Below are 23,703 nucleotides of genomic sequence, written 5' to 3' on the forward strand. Positions count from 1 at the left end.
CGGGGCCGGGCGAGGCTGCGGGGGCGGGAGGGAGGGGCGGCGGCGCGGCGGGGGGAGGCTGGGCCGGGGCCGGGCAGCGCTGCCCTCCCTGCGGGAGCGTCACCAGGGCGCCGGGGACAGCGCCGCGGGGGCGCGGGCGGGTCGCTCCTGGCCCGCCCCGCGGAGGCGGCGGCCGCGCACGGCGGGCTCGGCGGGCATCCCCGGCGGGAGCGGAGGGCGCTCGGCGGGCGCGGAGCGGGGCGGGACGGGGCGGGCATCGCCCATTGCCCCCCATGGCTGCGGGGCCGCCCCGGCTCCGGTGTTTACTCCCGGACAGCCCGGGGGGGGGCCGGAGCGCGGATCCTCGCCGCTGATTGGCTAATCCTCCGCCGGCACCGGGCGAACCGCCCCTTCCTATTGGTCGGCGGCGGCACCGCCTCCGTGCGCGCCATTAAGTGTGTCCCGCGCCGGCCGCCGTAGGCCGTCTCCCGGGGTGACGGGCTCGGTGCGGCGTCCCCGCGGCCGCCGAGCTCCCGGCGCGGCCCCGCCTGAGCAGCGCCCCACCGGGAGCGGCCCGGAGCTGCCGGGAGCGGCCCAGCCCAGGCCGGAGCTCACGCCGGTCCCCGCCAGGAGCCGCCGCCGTGGCGGGGCCGGGCCGAGCGTGGCGGAGCGCTCCGGGCCGCGCGCAGCCGTTGAGCTGCGGGGCCTCGGCGGAGGCAGCGGTGAGCGGGGCGGGGAAGGGCCCGGGGGCTCGGCAGCCTCAGGGCTGCTCTGTGCTTCTCAGAGAGCGCGTTTTGTGCAAAGCGTTGGGTTTATAACTGCCACAGTGGAGAGAGGAGCGAGTGACACGGGCGGGGTTTTTGAGTCGCTTCTCTCTTGGAAAGGGGAAAGGAATGGTGGGAACGCGGCCGGAAAGTGCAATGAACTGCTGGACTTGCCGTAACAACTCTTTACGGGAAATACGGTTGTCCTAAAGCTGTTCCGCACAAATATTTGAGTGCTTCGGGCTTTCAGCACGTCACACTTGTTGCACCTTATTTAGCTCTCAGCTACAATTTTGGCAGAGAGGATGGAGGTCACAAATCTTTGCTGAATTTGCAGCTACTTTGCTGCTCAGTCACTCGGTTTGCTGTTTAAAACATAACACAGTAAAGTGCCCTTATAACTGATATTCAGACAAGGAACATTACAGCAGGAAGTTAAATAATTAAATTATGTGAGCAGAGTCAGCTCTAGATGATTTCTTTAGCTGTGTTTCCAAGAACGTGAAAGCTTGATGTGGCTGAAATAAGTTCTCTATTGTAGAAGTCTGTTGTGAAGGTGATGTGCTGAATGGTGTGCAGGCTTCACTGATAAGTTTGACAGGTTTCTGGGCTTGTTGGGTTTTTTTCTGTCCTCAGCAAGCTGACAGATGTAATATCTGGAACAGGTCTGGGGTGTTGTTAGTGCACCCTATTATAGTAGGAGTCCTAGTAAAATCTGTGTATTGTGTGAGTGGCCTTGCCCCAATCCTGGTTGTTCTAGATGGGCTGCAGCTGTGATGTCCTTAACTGGGTGGCAGCTGTGGCCAGTGAAGGTAACTGGGATAAAAGGGGGTGGGCTGGCTGGGCGGGGAGAGCCTTGCAGAAGAAGCAGGAGCAACCCTGCTGTGAAGAGCAGCTTGTGAGAAAACCAGCCAGATGGTATGGGACTCTAGAAATAGGATAACAACAATATGATAGCAACACCCTGTAAAACACCTGATGTATGTTCTGTGCATATTTCAGAGATCCAGTCTCTCCAAACTGGTGTAGCAGAATGGGATTTGCCTCCCTACCATAACATTTTCAGCAGTGTTGAATGTTCTTTCCTCCTAGAGTGGTTTGTTTCTGCAAACTTTTATCAAATTTGTCAATTCCTACTCACCTCCTTTAATGGTTCTTGTATTTAAGCAAGATTCTTGTGCTAGGGTTTAGCTGTTCCCTGCTTTTCACTCTTGAATAAATTCTGTTCGTCTCATGAATCCCATCTGAATGCTCTGGGCCACATATGGGCTCAAGAGCAATTTTGTGGCAGTTTGCAAAGATAGTCTTCATATAATGGGATGGGAATTGCTCTGTGGAGGTGTTCAGACACCGAAAATGTTACAATTATGTCATTTGACACAATTAGAATGGCACATTTATTCACTGAGCTGTTACATTTTACTTTCTAGAAATTTGTGTGGCTCTGCTCTTAAAGTGAGCTTTGTTCAGAGTTCCTCGTGGGTTGAGGCACTGCAGCCCACTGCATGTGGCCTTTTTTTTTGAGTAGGGATTTTGTATTCTTCAGAGCTTGATTTTAATAATTGTAACAGTTGTAATGATCATGTTCTTTTTAGAAACTTCTCTACTCTTCATGCACTCAGCTCTCCCATGGAGAAGCTGTTCTCAGGTTCTTGAGGATAATGGAATATAAATATTTCAAGAGAAGCTGTTGTCTCTGCTTTGGATGAAACCTGACCTGTTTCTGACACTGAATGACAGCAGACCCATGCAAAGGCATCCTTGAAAATGAGCTTCATAAGATCAGGAGGAGTTCAGTTCCTACCTCTATAAATTATCTAAGCCATCACAGTTGAGCAGGATTGCTGTGATCTTTAATTATTCACTTTTTGCCATCATTTAAAATTACCTTAGTTTGAGGGTAGCTATAATTTAAAATATGAAGGGAAGTTTGAGATACAAGCTTTGGGAGACCTGTTATGGCAATTCTCAAAAAGAGGAATATTCTGTTTCTTTCTGCTTGAAGAGTGGAATGATGGAAGTACTTGGTACTTCTATTTAAATTAGTGACATTTACTGGATATCATTGCCAGTTCCTCAGAATACTCACTAGAGAGCCCCAGCTTCCCTGCTCTGGGATCTTTTTGTGCAAAAGAAATTGACACTTGAATGAACACACTTAGCAGGGATGTTCTTTGTTTGCTTTTAATGCTTTATCCTGTTATATTCTTGTAAGTTTTACTCATGCTTGAAATTGGTCCTTATTCCCTGTCAGTCAGCAGGGCTGTGGCACGTGTTGGTGAGACAAGCACTGAAATTGTGTAGCTGGATGTGTTTTGTTCCCCTTAGTTTCCTTCTGTGCTGTGGCCTGGCATTATTTGGGATAAGCAGTGTCTGGTGGCTGCCCAGATCTGTAAGAGGGGGGTGGGTGAAGTGTGTGAGGATGGAAAAGGGAAAGATAACAAGACTGAAGATAACACACTGAGCAGGAGGCTGTTGCCTTCTTTCTACAGACTGCCTAACTAATTTTTTTTTGTCCCTTTTTTCCTTTCTAGGAGTGACAAGAAAGACCTTGGCTCTGCAGTCTCTGTGCCAGTCTCCTTGGGTTGCTCTGGCCTGCCCACATCATTGCTGCAGCTTTGGTGGCTCTGGATGGCAGGTGAAGAGGGATGTTCAATCTAATGGCCAATTGCTGCAACTGGTTGAAACGGTGGAGGGAACCTGTCAGGTAAACATGGGAAAGTATTTTACATTTCTCATCTTCCCAAACTGTGTTTTATTCATTGCTTCATATTTGATCATTCCCAGCCTCTCACCCACCAGCACCCCCAAGTTCTTTCTCCCCAGGGCTCTTCTCCATGTGCTGATACCCTGACCCAGGGTATCAGCAATGGAGAGGAGGTATCTCTCTACTCTATGCTACTCTATCCACTGAACCCATGTCTCCAATTTGGACAAAACTCATGATAAATGATATCTGTAATCCTTCCTTTGTCCTCTGCTCTGCTGACTCCATCACAGAAAGCTTCTAAGCTGCTCAAAGTAAAGCTTGTTTGGTTCTTGCCTTACTCTTCCAGCTTCTGCATTTTGAGATTCTAAAGTGCAATTTAATTTTTGAGTTCTTTTCTCAGAGGTTTCTTGCTCCTCTGAAAGAACTTGTATAAATTATACTTCATGTTTGTTACTATTACAGTTTCAAGTCTGCAAATAACAATGCTTTTTAGAATTACATTTAAACGGGAATAAAATTGAGCAAATTGATTTGATGACTGAGTCTTTGTGAACAGGAGGAAGAACTGAGGTATACACACATAAATAAGGTTTTCCTGTGCCTTTTCAAATCCTATCCTGGGAAAATATTAACCTGTATACAAGTTTGTTAATAAATTGTGCATTCCTAGCACCACTGGTTTGCACATTTACAGCCTAGAAACAAAGGCATGGTAAGTCCCACATATTTCCAGCACAACACAGGTGTTGTTCAGACACACTGATGGAGACAAAAATAATTATCTAATACAGGAAAAACTGAGGCAGAGAGATGGTAAAAATACAGGGGAATGGAACTGCAATAACAGAAATTGCTAAAGGGACCATGACCACACCAAATAAAATTTACAGTACTGTGAAATTAAATTGCAACAGGCAGGTATCAAGCTGAAAGCAATCATTGTCTCACATGAAACTTAGACCATGACAGGAGACTTTTCATTTCCTCCCTTCTACTGCTGTTCTGTCTAATCAGATGATTGGACATATTAAACACCAGACACACATTAGTAACAGTGCCTTGGTATTTTGAAACCTCTTCTTTCTTTTATTTGATGGTAAATTTGCTGTGCATGTGTTAAAAAAAAAAGAGAGTAAATGATGTGTAGCTTGAGGAAAAAAAAAAATAAATATATTTGTTTTTTTTTCTCCTTATGGAGGAAGGTGACACTAATAATGGTGGGTCTTGATAATGCTGGGAAAACTGCTACAGTCCGAGGAATTCAGGGAGGTAAGTGATTAATTTATCATCCAAATGCAGCACTGAGAATATCATTCTGTTATTTAAATCTGAAAATATTGCTTCATCTCTTAATGCATCTTTCCTTCCCATCTTGTCGAAAGAAAATCTTGGTGGTTTGTACCATCCAAATCCCATATTTATCCCATCTTAATAAAAACTCTACAATGGACAATACAATCAGTGGACTTGTTATTTTTTCTCATTTTTCCTTGTGTGCATGTGCTAAAGTTGCTTTCAGGTGACCATTCCAGTAATGTGAATACAGCAGTAAACTTTATCTAAAAATCTGTGTTGTAAGTATATATAAGGTCTAAAAAAAGGAAATTGGTATGCATAACATTAAGGATGGCTCTAGTTAGATATTATCTAGTTAGATATTTTTTATCATGATTTATAATCAAAAAATGATGATGAATAAAATTGCCACTAAAAGACCACTTGATTTTGAAGGGTACTTTCCCTGGCACATGCAAGCAGGATATAATTTGACTTAAAACTTATGAAAACAAAAATTCTGTGGTTTTTTTCCTCCACTTGTGGGACTGTCTTTCTAAATAACTTTCATCTTGTGCAAGAACAAGAGTTTACTTAGTAGTGTTTTGGCAGACTTGGAGACTCCACCTCAAGTTTGTTTACTTGTGTTATGTAAGTTCACAGACTTGCTAAAGCACAGATAAAATCATGAGTATTCTCTCCTATTCCTCCATCTTTGCTCTAAAAACAGGAGTGTTTCATAATTTAGCCTTCCATTCAATTTGAACACCACCTTTACTATCTTTACCCTCTGAATGTAACAGTTATTTCTAAAATTCCTATTTTTCAGGGGAAAAAAGTGAGATAAATATGTGTATTTCTAAAGGGAAACTCAAGGAAAAGATAGTTCTGATTTCTTTGAGTGTTCCCCAGGGTTTAAATGTCCTGAATGCCCATCTTGGCTGTCTTAAGGGTAGGAACAGAAGGCTGGTGGGGACTCAGTTTCTGCACTGCTCTTCAGAGCTCAGTGCTTTTAGCCAGGCCTTCATTTTTTTCCTCTCAACAAGCTGAATTTTCCATGTTTGTCCTGCCTTGTGCTCCCCAGCTGCCTAAAACAGAGATCCAATTATCTCAGCCCTGCAGGCACAGCTTAGTGGTGTGAGATGAGTCCAGGCTTTCTTTGCCCTCAGGAAAGGGAGGCAGCAAGCAAAAGTATTAAACAGAAATCTGTCATTTTTCAGCATATCGCATGGCAAATTAGAAAAAAGCAGCAAATAAAAAGAAGCAAACAAACAAAGGCTAAAACCTGACCTTGAATAAAGGGAATCAAATAATTTACATCTCAGAAGAAGATGGTTTCAGTCACTTCACCTCAGCCCTCAGTTTGAACTTCTGAAGCTGTTTTGGCAGCCATGAAGGATAAAATACAAATTTGGCAGAGCACAAGGGTTCCTGGGTGATAGTGCATTAACTGGTTTGATTGTTTTCCTTCTCAAAGTTGAATTACTGTCATGGAAATGAGTGGAAGTGGAAATGCAGTACAGTAACCACCACTGCCATGGAACTGGTGTGAAATATTAACATCTGCCTTTAGGGCCTCTCTCTTTTCTTCCCCCTTCCCGCTCCCCCAGTGCTCCTATCTAAATTAATGTCAAGTAACTAGTTGAGAGACTAGTTATTTAAAAATTCCCTGAGGAGAGGGGAAACCTTCATGTAAGCAAAAATGTGGTCAGCAATATTTACCAAGGCAGTTTCACTCTGTGTTTTTAAAATGTGAATTTTGCTACTAAAAAATCCTCTTTAAACTGAAGGATTTCTTCTTTGACAGAGTCTCCTGAAGATGTGGCTCCAACAGTTGGGTTTTCCAAAATTAATCTTAAACAGGGACGCTTTGAAGTCACCATCTTTGATTTAGGAGGTGGAAAACGGATCCGGAATATCTGGAGGAATTACTATGCTGAGTCCTACGGTGTCATATTTGTGGTGGATTCCAGTGACATTGAAAGAATGGAAGAAACAAAACAAGCCATGACAGAAGTGTTAAAAAGCCCTAAGATATCAGGAAAACCTGTGTTAGTGTAAGTAGCTTAATAAATGTTCTCCTAATAATCTGATATTGGGTGAATTTAGACCTAAAGAACTATTTCTGTAACTAATACTGCTGTAACTTTAGCACTAACCAATACTGCAATTAGTTTTATGGTTTTATGTTTTATTTCATCCTTCTCAGGGATATTTATTTCTCTCCTCTTTCATTAGCCATAGAAAAATAACAAGGTGAGATTTTTTAAGACTTTAAAATTCTAATATTACTTGAAATACTAGGTTAAAAGGCTTTATAAATTTGTCACAGCAACATGATGCAAAAATATTGTTGCTACTTATGCCTACATCAATTAATTAAATGGTAAATGGTTGATTATGCTCAGCAATGGGGTGATCTCTCAGCAATAAATGTCTTATTTACTTAATACATGGTGCTGCTGATATATGATCAACAAAATCTCATTAAAGGAGGCTTGCTTTAGTTGTATTAGGCACCTGCTTTTTTCTCTGTTTAATAGAGAAAATTGTTTGTAAAATATTGGAAAGAATATATTTTTTGTGAAACTATTGGAAAGAACATATTTTTTTAAATTCCACACCAAAAATATTTGCTAACAGATAAGCTTTTGAAATTAAAAAATAAACTCTTAAAATTTAAAATGGTTTGTCAAGTCAGTATCTTCATATCTGGTGAGCATAAGACCTCCATAATGTATAAATTGCACAACATCCCTGTGCTATCATAAAGAATCTGTACAGGTAAGAGGAGAGAACTCTTATTTTTAAGAAACAGTGATGCTCTGCTGGTTTGAAGCTGAGCCTGGCTAATTGTGTTGATGAAGTGGAGGGTAGTTCAGCCAAGTAATGGTGTATATGTTGAAAATAGATTAGATTTTACCTTTCACTGCTCTGCATGTTACTGGCTCAGGCAAGGCAATAAAGCCAGCTTAGTTTAACTCAAATGAAAATGCAGCTGGGACTGTGGAAAGCTGTGCTGTGTTTTTTAATTAAATACAACTTTATGGGGGGTTTTGGGTTGTATTTTCGTTTTGTTGGGGTTTTTTTTTTGGGTAGAAATCTCTATAATCCTGTAATGGAATTATATTTGTGTGGCTGACTGGAGCTGCAGAGAACTCACTCACTTGCCTGGATCTTGATATTGCTTTTTGATCCTTATCAGTAGCTAATCAGAAGGCAGAATGTATTTATTAATTGCTCTAATGGTGACTAAACCAAGTTTGTTCATGTTATTACTTTTTATTAGATTAAACTTCAAGCCTTTGATCAGAATTTGCTTTTGCAGTATCCCAATTCTGTGGAGGGATCCAGAAGTTCTTTGGTTTATGCTCCTGTGTGACTCTGCCTCTTGAGTTAAGAACTCTTTCCTGTATTGTCAGATTTCCTAATTTATGCTGAAAATTAGCCTTTTTAAATATTAATTTTAATGTTCAGATTTTGTTTGTGGGCTTTTTGGTTTTGTTGGGTTTTTTTTAAAGACATACTTGCTACCCATGTAGCAAGAAGTTCCCCAATATCTTGCTACATTTTTTAATTGGTGCATTTTAATCCATGCAGAATAGGCTGAATTGCACAATATGGACATAAAATTGGTGCTAAATACTCTACCTTACAGAAATATGGAATATGAGAAATCTGATGTTCCATGTGATGCTTTCTACAAATTTTAATTGCTGCTCTCCCATGTTGTTATTTATTGCTGCCCATGGAGGTGTCACAGAAGCATTTTAAGACAATTTTCCTCAAATGTGATAGTATTGTCTTTTACTGTCTCTTGGTATAGATTACATAGAGATGTTAACCTTGTCATTTGGAGTTTTTTACTGTTCAGTGTTATCACTTTATTTATGGGTAAATTCTTCTGGCAGCATCCTCAAGACTTGCATACAAGTTTAAATTTTCTTAGGATTATTTTTGTCCTTTATTTTATCAGAAAGGAGCACACAGACATCATATTATGCAGGCAAATCCTGGGGTTTTTTTGGGATTAGTTGTGTTTGTTTGGAATCTTTGTTTTGTTTTTTTTGTTTTTTTTTTTAATTTAAGTTGACATGGACCATGTACAAGAGGAAGTGCAAGTCCATGTGCTGTGACTGATATTTTATACCAAGGAGATTTTTGGGCAGGTATTTTGTTAGGAGAAAGCTTTTTCTGCCTGTTATTTTGGTGAGAAGGGATTATAGCTATTAATGTTTCACTTCTCTTCATAGAACCCTTGCAGCTGGGCTTTAATTTGTTTAGTTTTCTGCATATTTATGTAAGTACTGAAAACACTGGGAAGTTACTTTAGTGATTATTGCAGATTTCTACTGCTAATCATTTTGAATGCTCAGTATCAGATTCAATGTAAACTGTAGCTCATACTATTATTTCATACTATTTATTTTCAGTTAATAGGAAAAGTTTTCCACAAGTCCTTCTCATTTCCCAGTTCTCCTTCAGTGTGTTTTATCTGTTTTGCCTGTTTCTAACCAATTTACATCTGGAAATTACTTAATCAGGCAGCTCTTTTCCTAAGTATTAAAACTTGAATTTTGAAAACTTGAGTTTTATTCCACTACTGGAAGTACAGCCTGTTTATTGGCTAATTTCTACTCTGCCCTTGGAACATAAATGTATTTTTAATATATGCAGTTAAGGGGAGAGTATTTAATGAAATAGTTTCAGTGATGTCATCATCTAAGTTTATTTTTTGTTGCTACTGTGTAAATAGTATTTTTTACTTTAAGGTTGAGACATTTGATTATATTTTGATAGCAGTTAATTTCAGTTGCAGTTTTGCTCTGGGATGGAAGGAATCCAACTATTTCTAAACACCACAATGTGAAAATGACTTTGATTGTAGATTTTTTTTCCTGCTACGTGCAACTACAGGCATCCAGTTCACTTAGTGTCTTGCTGAATTGCAGTGCAGTTTCTAATCCCTTCTCTGACTATCCAAATAAAAGTGTCATCTTTGCACAGCACAAAGCAGTTCAGGAATACGTTTCTGGTTTGCTGTTTTTGGTTTTCATGTTGAAACTTTTATTTATTTCTTCTTAGAAAGAACTTTTTTTGTCTCAGTGACATTGCTATTGTCTGTTAAACTGCATGGAGAGCTATTTCTCACTCACTTCCAAAAGGAGTTGGAATGTTTCTTCCAACCTAAATCATTCTCTGGTTCTAGATTATGGGGGAGGAGCAGGGGGTGTAAGGATGGAGTTCTATTTTTTATTCTATTTTTTCATAAATTTTTGTGTTAGCAAGAGTGAGACTGTAAATGTGGCTGTGTATTAAGGCAGGATAGGCAGCATTAAGAATGTGCCTTTTGGGAGTGTAATTAAGGATCATATTCCTCTATCCTGGAAGGGCTCTGCCTGTGGAGCTGAATAATATAAATATCTCTGTGTCAATTTCTGAAAAGTTTATGAACTTTTCCTACAGATGTAGTATTGAAACATTCCTGGTAAGTTTTCTGACCTCTTGTTTGGTTTAGGCATCCCATTCTGGATTGTTACTAGTGGTGTCTGCTTCATGTGTGGAGATTTGTTTTGTAGAATTTTAGACTCCTGGGGGAAAAAACATTTAGAATTTGAGCAAGTAAATATAAATGGTAAAAAACCACAAGGCAATTAAAAGTATTTACTATTGTGAAAAGTAAGTAAAAAGTTTTTATGAATCCTGTCTTTGAGATTAACACTATTTTCAATGCCTCCCAACAGCACAGGGAGTTTGTTGCCACACTGTTTTAGTTTGAAGAAACAAACTAAACTTGAGAATTTCTAAACTTTTGAAGAAGTTTATAAGAACACAAAAAAAGTCACTTTTATCCTTTGACCCTTTCCTGTAGTTCATGTATTTCTGTGAAAACCATAAAATTCTTTACTCTGTCTTGAAAAACAGATGCAGTTTTTCCTGAGAGCTCTGCTGAAGGGAAAATGGGAAGAAAAGTGAAGCAGTTGAGGGATGCCAAGAGTGCTTTCCAAGATCAGTTTGGTGTGGAGGAACCACTGGTATTTCAAGCAGTTCATGCCTGGTGTCATCTGCAGCACGGACAACACCAGCAGCAAATTGCTTTGCAAGGGTTTCTTCTTTTATACCTGACTGCAAGCCCAAACTTTTCTTTAGATGCTTGAGTATATTCTTGAGCATTGTTCATGTAGATTTCTATGTTGTTGATCATCTGCCCTTGCTCCTCCACCAGAAGTGAGATCTGGATAAAGAGTTCTTTCACATCTTTGATCTGGTTCTCCAGATTGACCAGTTCTTTGTGTCTCTGCTCAATCTCTGACAGCTGAGCTTTAGTAATCTTGACTTCAGTGAGCAGATTTTCATTGAAAATCTCCCACTTGCCTTGCTGGAGCATGTCATTGACCTCCTCCTCTGACAGCTCTTTGCCAGCCACCTCGAGCTGGCGGAGGATGAAGGTCCTGCACCTGTCCTGCTTGGCGGTGATGGCCTCGTTGTAGGCGAGCATGGCGTGCAGGTAGCGGTGGGACAGGAAGGTGTGCTGGGCCGCCAGGATCCTCACCGCGGCTCGGGCCGGCCCCTGCTCGCTCTCAGCTCTCCTCACTGCTTTGGACAGCTCATCCAGACCTCTGCGGACGTGCTCTGCCTGCACTTTGATTTCCCTGGCTATGTTAGACTCCTTTTTGAGAACGCTGAACCTTCTCATTGAGGACACGAGGCTTTTTTGTTGTTGGCTGAATTTATTGACTTCTTCCACCAGGTTATTGATTTCGTTCTGAAGTTTCTGGATTTCTTGCAAGTGCCTTTCAGTGATGGGCTCTTTTTCATAAATTATGGCCTGCTGTTCAAACTCCTCCTGCTCCTCTTCTTGGACAGTTGCACCATTGTTTTCCCCACCCATCTGTAGTTCTTTAGCCCTCAGTCTGAGCTCTTGCAGACGGTCTCTCATGGTTTTTGTGGTCAGGATTCTTTGCTGCTTTTTTCCTCTCCCCTCTTGCAACACGGGAAGTTAATTCCAGTATCGTTTTTGTTGGGTTTGTTTCATTGCACTGTAATCAAAATGTAACAACAATCAGTGTTAGTGGTTATATGTACATATGAAAAGCAGTTTTGGGATCAGAGCTACTTCTCTCTGCACCAAAGTAAAAGCAGCAATGAGTTGGAATGGGGGGTATTCTGAACAAGTTGTGATTTGTAGCTCAAGGCCATTTTTGAGGTCCGTTTGTGAACTGAGACTGGAGAAGTGTGGGGAGGTAGAATGTTAGAAAATAGTGCAGAAGTACCCCCATCATCTCACCCCTGATGAGTTGCAGCTGTACTAATTGCTAAAGATTAGGAACAGGCCACAGCTGTGTCTAGTAAGGATGAGTGCTGTAAAGGAGTGGGTTAGCTGGAAGAAGAGAGTTGGAGTTGGTTGTGCTGTGAAGAGCTGCCCGTGAGACATCACCAAGAAGGTATGGAACTTTTGAAATAAGATAACAGCAGAGAAGACTTTTATTTTGAGGAGGAAGAGAGAAGTCACTCCAATTACTTTACTGTTACTCTTTACTTGGTAATAACTAATCAACTTATAAATCTTTCTGGAAGTAGAAGTGAGTGTGGCTGTGCCATTTTTGGATTCTCAGTAGGAGATATTTCAGTTTTTGGCATTATGAGACAGACTTTGTAACAAATCAGCATTCTGGCATGAATTAAGATTATTAATTTGGCCACTCCCAAAGACCTTTCTCCATTTCCCTTGCCTGGAGAGTTAGATAGTAACTGAAGCAGTTAGCTACAATAAAACAGAAAAACAGAGCTCTCATCATTGCATAATTCAGCATGAAAGCAAATTAATTCTTTATGTTTCAGTTTTTATGGAGCTGAATCCATATCACTGATGTTGCAGCATGAAGATTTTCCAAGCCTTTTTGAATTACTGTTGTCTACTCTTACACTGTCATTTACATTCTTCATAAAATTGCTGGAAATGTGCATTGTGAACCACAGTGAGCTATAAGTCAGTGCTGCTTTTTATTTAACAGAAAGCAGATATAGTTTTGTTTTGTTCCCTAGCTGTTGTGCAAGCTTTACTGGAGAGGTAATTAAGAGCAAGCTATTTTCTAAAACACGCCCATGGAAACTAAGTTCAGCTATTTTTAATCATAGGGAAGAAGGTATTTCTCTCAAACTCTACATAAATGATTTCCTTGGACTGTGATCAAGAATGGAAGATTTCAGTAAGAAGTAACATGTTCAGGACTAGAAGATTATGGGATTTTGATTTAAGGTCTTCTGGTTCAATCAGATGTGTGGCTTTCAAAGGGCTGTTCAAGCATAAAGGTTCAACAGCACAGTAGCATCTTTTGGCTGTTTCAGAGCTTTTAGGGCTGTTTTCTGAAATAGCATTAAATAGGTGCAACTCTTATTAAACCCTGGTTCTACACATTTTATTTGGTTCTTAGCAAGCAAATGTAGGATTTCTTAATAGTATCCAAAACATGGATTTTTAGAAACTGCAAAGGGTCTATCCAGTAACCTGTCAATATGCTAATGATTCTCTTCTACTTGAACAGTTCCAAATCACACTGTTGTGGAATCTCTGCTCTCCCATGCATATTTCAAGTCTTTAAACAGATTTTTGTGTAAGCCATGGAGTTGAGCAGTGTGGACATGTCTTCACAGACTTAAATCTGGCTTTTTGCAGAAGGATTAGCTGAAAAACAAAACTTGAAATACTTCAGAGGTCAGTCATGAGAAAGAATGTTGATATTCTACCCTTGTGTGAATTTTCTTTACTGCTTTTTTTTTCCCCTAAATGCCTTAATATTTGAATTTAGTGTTCGTTGATTCACATCAAGAGAAGACTTGTGATCAGAGTTTACAAGTTATTTATTGGGGAGTGTTATTCTCAGGTGAGGAAAATGCAAAATGTGTTCATGACAGTAATGCTTCTCCACTGCTGATCTTTTCAGTGGGTGTCCCCATGGCAGAAGCAGGCAGTTTCTGCCTGATAACATTCTTCAGGAATGTTCCAGAGCTGCTTGGCACCACCAACAGGGAAAGTTCAGCCTGGGGCATGAGAAAGGACCCAGGGCTGCTAAACAGGGTTTCAGAGAAGTGACCTGAAAATCTGTTCTAGTCCAGCCTCACACATCTGCTGACCCAAGTTAATGTAGCAGGGCTGGGCAAACCTGGGATTACAAGCAAGTTCTAAGGGCACCATCAATGCTAATGCTGTGAGGTGACAAGAATTTCTTGCATCCAAGGGAATTGGTGCATTGTTCTTGAAATAGTTGTGCTCCTTGGAGTTGTGGGGAGGAGCCTCACAGAACTGCAAAACAAATCTGCAAATATTGTTAAATATCAGAGAAGTGAGCAGAAAATACTGGAGATTTTTTTTTTCTTGTTTAAAGATCAGTCTCACAAAAGACTGGAATGCAAGCAATTGAATCTTAGTTTCATATCTTCTCTACTGTTGGGCTTGCCTTCAAAGCCTGCCACTGAACAGGCTTGCCAATAATTGTGCTTGATTATAGTGGCAATTGGAACACATGCTGGTTTCAAAGAAATGAGGATGTCTTCATGACAGAGATAACCTTGGAAATTGTTGGCTTGGCTCCTTGAGTGTTCCACAACAAGCTCTGTTCTTTTACTGAGTCCTTGTTTTGTCCTGTGTTTGTATATAGGGGCACATCCTGTTTTTCTTTTGATTGAGATGAAAGCACTTCACTTTCCTTGAAGTTTTTGTCAGTAAAGGGAGAATATGCCCATTCTTTAGAGTGGAGTAAATGGAATATGTGGACTGAAAGCACTCCAGTGACTTAATGTGGTCCCTACATTCACTGCCCAATGCAGTTGTTATCATGCAAAACCCTTGGTAATTAAGTTTGTTCTTCTTGAAGCACCTTTATCTGTAGCCATATATAGTTGGCAGGTTCAGAAATGCATTTTTCACATCCTTGTCAAATATGTTTTAAGGGCATTGCAAGAGTCTTTGCCTTCTGATAACCTGACTGTGTTGCTTCTCAGAAACAGGGTTGTGTGAATCTCACAATTTAAATGCCATGTGTGACTGGGGAAGTCTTGATAAATACAATTACCTCAGCACGCTGACTAGGGGAATAATAGATCCTGGCAACTGGACCACCATTAGAATCTGTCATCATGATAAAATATGTCTAGAACTCAAAGATAATGAGTTTGACAGAAATGAAATTTTTTATATTATCTTCTGCATTTGGAAAAAAAGGTAAGCTGAAAGGACCACTTGCTTTATTGCAAAGCAGCCACATAGAATGTTCTTCCACCCGTCTGATAAATTTATCAGTAGACCCAGGAAACATGGAGCCTACATCCAAAAATAAGGTTTGGGCTACATTAAGTTAAAAGACATAATTAGGTATATGAAATAGCAAAGTTAATCATATGGAATTCCTTTGTTTCTGGTTGTACTTGGGTTTATTGTCTTCTAATCTGGCTTTGTTGGATTGTTTTATTTCTTTCCCAGTCCCCAAATTACCAAAGCCTCCTGTTCATTTTAATTTCTGCTTTTGATTACTATTTCTTAGTTATTCAGCACTTTGATTAAAATGCCTGTCAGCAAAGGCTCTGTTTCTTTTTGATCTTTGATACAATTTGCTGCCTCACCTTGGTTTTAGTGTATTCTAGAGAAGAGGACTTGCAGGCAATCAAGGAACAGAACCCTCTCTTTTAGAGCTCTTTGATATCTGTGTTCTGGCTCATGCTGCCTTCTTTATCTCTGCTGAAACTGCTGGATTTTTGTTTGTTAGTGGGTTTTGTTTTTTTTTTTTGGGGGGGGGGGAGGGTTTTTTGGTTTGGTTTTTTTTTTAAATGACTGCACCAAAAATAAGGGTAGGCTTGTTTTCCCAGCCCTTAGCTATGAGTCAGTTAAGGGCACTGGGTAGACTTTCAGGCACTGTGTCCCAAGGGAACTTCATGTTACATGTAATCCTAAACATGTTTTAAATTATTATTTCTTATTCATTTCCAAGCTTCAGTGGAATTGCATTACAGCTCTGTCATGTGGTGCCAAGAAACCCATCTAACTTTTTTCTGAGCACAATGGCAATGAGAAAATCTTGGAGTCATACTCTGGAGCTTGATTACTGCATCAATGTCTTAAGTTAGCAACAAGAAATTATTGAGACACATATGTTATTAAAATGGTTCTAGTTTAAAATCCTTACAGTAGTCTTTGGGTTAAGCTGGTGTTTTGAGTTGAAGTTCAGTTTGTGCTCTCTCATGTTCTCACAAGGAAAGAAGGCACTTGTTTGGTGGTGTTTTGAAATCTTGCCCTGTTACTCAAAGATGTATCTGAGGTTACTAAAGTAGGACATCTTGTTATAGGTTACATTTAGTTTCTCCTTTGTTTGTAAAGTTTCCTTTAACTTAAATACCTTGTAAACAAACCTACTTAAACCAAGGATTAAAGGACACAAGGTGGTTGGATGAAAATATGCTCTTAAGCATCTCTGGTGTAAGATAAGTCCTTGGAAAAACATACTTAAAAATAGTTGTACGTTCAGGTTTCTGTTTGTGGAAAGTGTGGGAGTGGTTTAACAAGAAAATACCAAAGGCAGGGAGCTTTCCCTGCCTAAAAATATGCCACAGATGAGATGATAGTGCACAATCAATAACAGTTTGAGCAAAAGGGATGATCACAACTCCTCTCTGTGCCAGAGCCTCCCCACCCTCACAGTAAAGAATTTTGTCCTAACGTGATGTTAATCTTTTCTCTTGCATTTAAAACACTTCTGCCTTGTCCTATTACTGTGTAAAAACTGCCACAAGACTTCCCCAGGGAAACCAAAATTATCAGGATGTGCAAGAATAGAAATGCTGCATCTGAAGCGAGGTAGCTTGGAATTGTCTAATTATTGTGAAATGGATTGTGGGAGGGGGAGAAATGTGGATGTTGAGTAAAACCAAGAAATTCAAATACAGTAAAGCAGACCTGAGTATTCAAAGAATTTAGAAGGTGGGGAAGAATTAGGCCAAAGTTCCTGTCCAAGTGTAGCTAAATCATGCTGCTCTGGAGTGAGTTTTCCAAGAGACCTGGACAGAGGGAGAAGAGACTCAAGATGTTCTTGAGCTTTAACCACAAATCTGTAACACAGACTGTTGTAGGAGATATATCTGTCTTGCATTGGTGTTTTGCTGTTTTTGAAGGATTTGGTTCAAAGATACCAAAAGTGAATCAGCTGCAAATCTGAGCTTGTTCCTTAGAGTTTTGACATCTTTGTTATGATTGTGTGGCTGCAGATGTAGACTTGGGGAAAAGCATCTGCCAGCATTTCCATGGCTGCAGTCATTCCTGCTGATACTTTGGGTAGTAGAAGGTGAGGAGTTCATGTTTTGGCACTGACATAATCCAGTGAGGGTGATGGACACTGCACCTCACTGACAAAACAATGATCTCACTCTGCAAGTCACTTAGTCTGCAGCTAATTCTCTGTAATTGGTAAGAACTTCATGTTTTGATGGTGATTTTTTTCACCTGTTTAACCAGAGATCTGCTGTCAGTGGTGTTCTTTAAGAATCCTCACAAACCTAGAGGTCACAGAAACCTAGAAAGTCATGATCTCCTCTGCCCAAAGATGACTTCATTAAGGTCCAATACTGATATATTTTAAAGCAGTATTTGGAAATAAAATAGGAACAAGTGAAAGGGCGGCAGCAGGGTAGAGTACAGGTGAGATTTTTTCCACCTGTAGGAAACAATAGGATTTGTAGTTGAATTCATACTTAACAGCTTTGTATTGCTCTAAGTGGTGTGAGAGATTTGTCTTCCTGACAGTAGAAGTGCAGACTCAGAATTTGTGCTGTGCACCATCCCACCTGCTTTACATTCCCATTTCATCTCTGTCAGACATGAGAGCTGACTATCACAGCCTTGGAACTCATCTGTAATAAATGTAAGGCAGCTTTTTTAAAAAAAAACATACAGGCTATTTGACTATACTGAATTTGCCTATGGCTTGATATATCAGGGTGAAATAAGAGTATAAGAAACCAATTCACTTTTTTTTTAATCTTGTCCAAAAATATATTGTTATATCACTTATTGTCATTTGTTTTGGAATTACACATTGGAAGCTGAACATAACTTGCTTTAGGTGAGCTCAGCCATCGTTGGCTGCAGCCTGTTTGACTAAGAGGTGGAATTGAACTGATAGCAGAGCAGTGTGTCATGAAACGTTTTCAGTAAATAGGAATATGATTCAGACCTGTGGTGAGAATGAGGCCACTTAAGAAAATGAAACTAATTATAATTGCTGTTCTTATGACCAGTTCAAAAGCTAATATGAGACTGAAGTTGCCTAGAGATATTGTAAACAGGAGTTGTTTAGAATCTTAGTTTTAACTGTTCTCTTATTTAAAACTGACCTGGAGGAACTGTCTAGGGAAAATGTTGACTTATTGAAATGCCTCCTACAGCTCCCTGAAGTTGCATGAAAGCAGGACAACAACCTGGTAGCACTTTAATCACCTTTTTCTCATTACAGTTTACCATAATATTCAAAGTATTGTTTTGCATGAGAATTGAAGGCATGAATTGAAATTAAGTCCCTTAATTTGAGAGAGAGCCATGTGTTAACCATCAAAATTTACTGATAGGTTTGTCGTTGTTGTCAGCAACTCAGAAGGGGCAGGGGCTTGAAATGCTAAAGAAGAATGTGCTTGAAGATCTGTCAACAATTCCATTTGGAAGGCAATCTGCAAAAAATCATCTGATAGGGCAGGCTCAGGACTTCATCAAGAGTGCCTTCCGTGGGCCACTTGAAACTCTTGATCAGTTTTTCTATTTGTTTGTTAAAAGTATGAAGAACTATATTTCCATGACTTCCTCAAAACCCTCATGAATTGCCAATAAATGAAGAAGGAGGAACCAGCAAAACAAGCGGACACTTATTTTTGCCTGTGTGTGGGTCAGGAGTTTGACTTTCATGGATGTTAACATAAGCAAAGCATAAAGAGAGAAAGTTTTTCAGGCTGCATCTGCTTCTTTGCAATAAAGCATCCTTGTGATGGCTGTGCACAGGATTGCTCAAGATAAAGGTTAATGCATGAGAGATAAAAATTCCGAAGGGAAAAAGGGTAGAACAGCATTTGAAATAGAAGAGTCACTGTAGAGTGAAGAATATGGCCTTGTTCTTTCCCCTTGTTTAGACTGCTGTTAATTTCAAAGGTTCTGGCTTTGTTTTCCCAGCTAATTCCATCCCTTAAAGCTATGGCTTCTTGAAGTAGCCTTCAAGACTAATCTTGATCGTAGGTAAACCATTCTCATATGGATTCATTTTCCTATAGTTGCTCTCAATCATGGAGATTGTTCTGAGGCTGTAATAGTTTGGCCTCAGGGATGCTTTGCTCTTCATTAATTTTGATGGACACTATGCAGATCTTTCACAAAATTCTGAGGTTGTGATCCCTGATTCTAAACAAACACAACCCCAAAAGTAGCATATCTGAGACATTTTTACAGATTTTGTATTGCCAAGTAAACTTTTAATACTGCTTTGGTTTCTGTTAGGTTTTTTTTCCCCTCTTTGCTCAGTAATTGAGATTTTATAGACAGGTCAAGGAACTTCCATAGCATTCAGACTTTGTTTTTCTCTAGCAGAAGTGGCTTCTAAGAGAAATATTGTCACTGAGCTGTAGATGTCAGTTGTGCCAATGCACACATAACACTCCCTTTCCACATTGTTTCCCGTGACTCTTAAAGTTGAAAAGCTCTCCAGTTGCTTAGAAAAATCCTACTTGATCTAAAAGCAGTAGGTGCCAACTTTCTCTTTATTTCTTGCATGAGGTATGTTTGTTACACTAAGACAATTCATATATACTTTATGTGAAACTGAAATAAGCCAAGCCTGATTTTATAGATGAAAGCTTCTTACTGAGCAAACTTAATATGATAAACTAACAGCCACTCTGCTGTGCTTTCAAGTATGTTTTGATATATACCTCCTACAGGTTTTTAAATAGCAAAAATTGCTATATATGAAGTTGAGCTGACTTGGAAAATTAAAATCAAGGTCTGTCTTTTAAGATAACTGATGTATTCCCTAAAGAAGGGGTTAATTTTGCATAAAACTTGCCTCAAACCCTGTTGTTCCTGTGAAAGAGCAGCAGAGCTGTGAGTCCATGTTCACCCACAGAAATACCGAACTCTTTGCAAGGCAGACATGCATTATTTTTGTCTCGACACTTAGGCACGTTTCCATTCTAAATCCCTCTACAAAGACTTTTTCTGATGTTTGTAAATTTATAAACATTAAGTAAGAGAAGAGTGTTTACCTCTGAATCTCGTGCTGGTGGCTTTTACCCTTTACACAGGAACTCCTGAGGTTAAGCTTCAGTATAATCCCAAAAAACATTTTTCCAGAATATTCCCTAGGCAACTTGTCTTGAGCAACATTCCATGAAGTATTTCCTTCATTCCTCCTAATTCTTCTCCCGTCGTCCAAGCGTGATCATCCTCAGGAGCGGTAGGTAGAGTGTGAGAGAGAAACTGCCTTTTGCAACTGCAGGGAACAGGCAAATTGATTACTTTGTGCCTGGGGAATCTGGTCGTGCCTGTTTGAAAGCCAGCCCTGCTGGAGGCGGATCCCTGGCAGTGCCAGGAGCAGGAAGTGCCTTGCAGCAGATCCCTTCAGGAGCCGTGAGTGGAGCGCCGCTTACCTTGGAAGCTCAAGTGTAACTGCAGGCTTTGCTTGCTTCAGCACCAAAGCGTGGAGGGAAAAGGAATTGCTGAGGGTAGGTGCATCTGTTCGTGGGGATAAAATAACCCCTACAGATAATGCATTTTACTACAAAATACTTGAAGCCTGACCTAAAGTCTGAAGTGAGCAGAGGGGTCCATCAGTAGATGGACCTCAGCAAAACCACTTCACTTTCTGGGGACAATAGGCAGAGAGCTGCTTTTCCAGGTACAGCGCTTCAGCCATGGTTTTGTTAGTATTGCTGCAGGGAAAGTGGAAGCTGATTGACCAGAAAGACAAATATGACACTTTTCAAGGTGTTAGAGGTTAAAAATCAGCAGCTGCTGCGAGCTGTGGGATGTTAGTGTCAAACTGCCACTGAGCTATGCAGCTTACCAGCATTTCATTCTGCTTCAGCTGTGCTTTGTAGGCTGTGCAGAGCAAACATAGTGCAAATAGTGCAGTTATTTAATCTTCAGGTGAGAGCGGAATAGGCTATGGCAACAAACACTGCTCAGAAATATTTCCTTCAATTAGCTCTAGATGAATTGACAGCACTGCTGAGGAATGCTTTTTGAGTTTGAGGCAGCACAGTAGGATTTTCAGAGTGTAACAAAATTAGGTTGTGTGGGGGAGAAAAAAGTGGAGGTAACTTTTTTCCAGACTTAATTACTTTTTTTGCATTGCATCTCAGTTTATCCCTGGTTTAGCTTTGGTTTCATAGCTGAGAGGACAAGTCTTGTTCTAGCTGTTTGGTGAAAAGAAGCAGTGCCAGAGTATTATAAACATGCTGAAAGTATCACAGGTTCTGTATATGCACTGAGCAGCAGTTGGGGAATCCCTGCACTAAATCATACAAAGCACTGCAGAAGTTCTCTCTTTAAGAAGTGGGAATTCATTATCAAGGAAGGGCAGGGAAGAGCTTTATGCTCTTATCAGCTCTGCAGGCCAAACCAGCAAAGTTCTCATTATCATTAAGACATAGGGATTTTTATCCCCAGGATGATGGCAAATAAGTGAATGGTTTGAATGGTTTGGACCACAAATAGTTAAGAATGGTGAAGATTGAGAGAGCCTGGACATTTGAGAAGCTGCTTTTCTATGGTCTCCTTCATAAACAAATTGTTCTTGAAAAGGAAGATGAAAGATTAGATAATGAATCATAGCTCATGAGGGTAATGGTGACAAGGAATGTGGGGTTTTGAGCTGTAGATGCAACACAGCTTTTTTCTAATGTTTTTGATGCTGAGAAATCTCTTGGGAGTGAAACAATTAAGAATTGAAGCTCTCATACTGGGATTCTGGAGAATAGAGACAAGTAAGGTCTTCGATCAAATTCAAGTGCTGACAAGTTCTGGTAACTGTGGAGTGAGTTCTTACCACTGTTCCTTCCCAGCAAGGAATTAACATAAATTTGAAGTACAAGCTTTGGTCTAAGTTCCCTAAAAGCCATTTGAGTTCATGAAAATGACTTGAAGTTTCAGGAGGAAGGCTATGATGTCTGGTTCTAAGACCTTTTGCCCCTGAGCTCATGGATGCCAAGTATTTGTCTTCTTATCCAGAAAATTGAATCAGAGTTCTCATGTCATTGAAATGTTGCTAAATTTCGGAGGAACATTATTGTAGTGGAACTCCTTTATTAGAGAGAAGCAAGTACAAATTTCATATTTACTAATGCTCTGCAGCACTCTTAGCTTGGATTATTAATGTTATACAAAGTACAAAATAAGGTTGGATTGTAATTTTATACTGCTAAATGAATGTCTGTCTTATAAGTCCTGTTTCCTACCATATAAATGTGACAAGACAATGATCTTCATCTTACAGAATACTTATTTTGTGATTTATGTGGGAGTCTTTTGCTTTCCTCTATTTAATAAAATAGGTTCTTTAGAGCCATTCATGCGATTTCTTCCCTCTACACTTTTAAGTTTTACTCAGGAAGAGCAAGTTCAACATGTTGTTAAGCATGAGAGAGAAATGCTGGGTAGCAGGAAGAGCTGAGATGATCCTGAAGCACTTTTAAACAGGGAAATGCTCAGTTTGGGAAGTTGCAAAACTGTGAACTTTCCTTCAGAGACTCCAAGATGTGAAGCAGTATGGTCTTTTATGTCCATTTTCTTAACTGTAAATATAATTGCTTTCTCTAGAAATAATATTAATTTATTACTAAGCACCTTGGTGATTACCTGACATTAGTATCTGATTAAAATAGTGCATAGATGAACATGCTTATTGAGTAGAAGAAATGATTAAAGCTGAAACAAGGAATTTCATCTTTTCTTTCTCAGTCTTCTTCCTAGTTTTGTCACCAGCTCAGCTTTTGGAGATGTGAGAGCCTCTCTTGTAGCAGGATGCTGAGTGTTTCTTTTGATCTTCCCTCCAGGCTGGCAAATAAGCAGGACAGAGAAGGAGCTCTGTCAGAAGCAGATGTGATCGAGTCCTTATCTCTGGAAAGGCTGGTTAATGAACACAAGTGTCTCTGTCAAATTGTAAGTAGATTTTAAGATGCTGTGTTTTCTCATATCTGTGTAAAGCTCCCATTAAGGTAGGAAATCAGCCTACATGGCATAAAACTGAAATTTAGATGTATTATTCATTGTCCTGTTAAGAAAAAACCTGACAGGAAGTCATTGTGGGGGGAGCCAAAACCAGAAGACTTTTATGAAAGCTGCTTAATATTGGTCAATATTTCAGCTAATATATCCAAAGTTTTTCTTTATATCCCTGAAGTTTTGCTTTAGGCCTTTGTTTTAATCTCCCAGTGTCTTAGATAGGGCTTTACTTCCACAATCTTTTCCTGATGGCAATAAACAACATTTTGGAAGATAACGAGGGTATGGTGTTATTAACCAAGATAAGAAGGCAGTTTTGTAAAACCATTTAAGCTTTGGATTTTAAAATTAAAAAATAATTTTAATTCATTAGGGAGATTTGCAAAATTCATAGAGCACTACATACTGCTATTCTTATCTCTAATAGCTGAGTTAGAGCAGGGCATAGCTCTGTTTATTATGTCAGGATTATCTGAGTGTTTTTCTTCTGTTAGTGAGCTTTGCACTGTGCACATATAGCAATCATAAAAATTAAATTTGCAAGTTCATCCTTGTTTTTTTTTCCAAGGACCTTCTGTGCCAAAATTATTTTCTTGAAAAATATTCAGTAAAAGATGACCTGAAAGATACTAGTGTGTTCCAATGCATCTGAATTGCTTAATTTCTGACATGCTGTTCTTGTTCTCTGTTTATATTTTATGTGTAATTAGGAAAGACACCAGATCACA

General features: G+C 40.0%; 2 protein-coding genes across 4 annotated transcripts in view; one reads left to right on the forward strand and one right to left on the reverse strand.

The window, feature by feature from the left end:
- The first annotated feature begins 625 nt into the window (after positions 1-625).
- The window catches only part of ARL13B (ADP ribosylation factor like GTPase 13B), a 33,041-nt gene continuing 9,963 nt past the window's right edge, over positions 626-23,703 (forward strand). For 2 of the 3 annotated variants that reach the window (XM_058045358.1, XM_058045360.1), the window contains exons 1-5: positions 626-701; positions 3,278-3,450; positions 4,652-4,722; positions 6,536-6,785; positions 22,807-22,912. In XM_058045358.1, coding sequence (XP_057901341.1) covers positions 3,392-3,450; positions 4,652-4,722; positions 6,536-6,785; positions 22,807-22,912 — 486 coding nt within the window. In that variant the 5' untranslated portion in view covers positions 626-701; positions 3,278-3,391. The remainder of the gene's footprint in view (positions 702-3,277; positions 3,451-4,651; positions 4,723-6,535; positions 6,786-22,806; positions 22,913-23,703) is intronic. The other variant, XM_058045359.1, reaches the window with a different exon arrangement.
- STX19 (syntaxin 19) lies at positions 8,018-20,217 on the reverse strand. Its single transcript, XM_058045361.1, has 2 exons — positions 20,017-20,217; positions 8,018-11,768 (listed from the first exon to the last, which is right to left on the reverse strand). The coding sequence occupies exon 2, from the start codon at positions 11,666-11,668 to the stop codon at positions 10,790-10,792; it is 879 nt and encodes a 292-aa protein (XP_057901344.1). The 5' UTR covers positions 11,669-11,768; positions 20,017-20,217; the 3' UTR covers positions 8,018-10,789.

This window comes from Melospiza georgiana, chromosome 2 (genome assembly GCF_028018845.1).
Source record: "Melospiza georgiana isolate bMelGeo1 chromosome 2, bMelGeo1.pri, whole genome shotgun sequence".
NCBI lineage: Eukaryota > Metazoa > Chordata > Aves > Passeriformes > Passerellidae > Melospiza > Melospiza georgiana.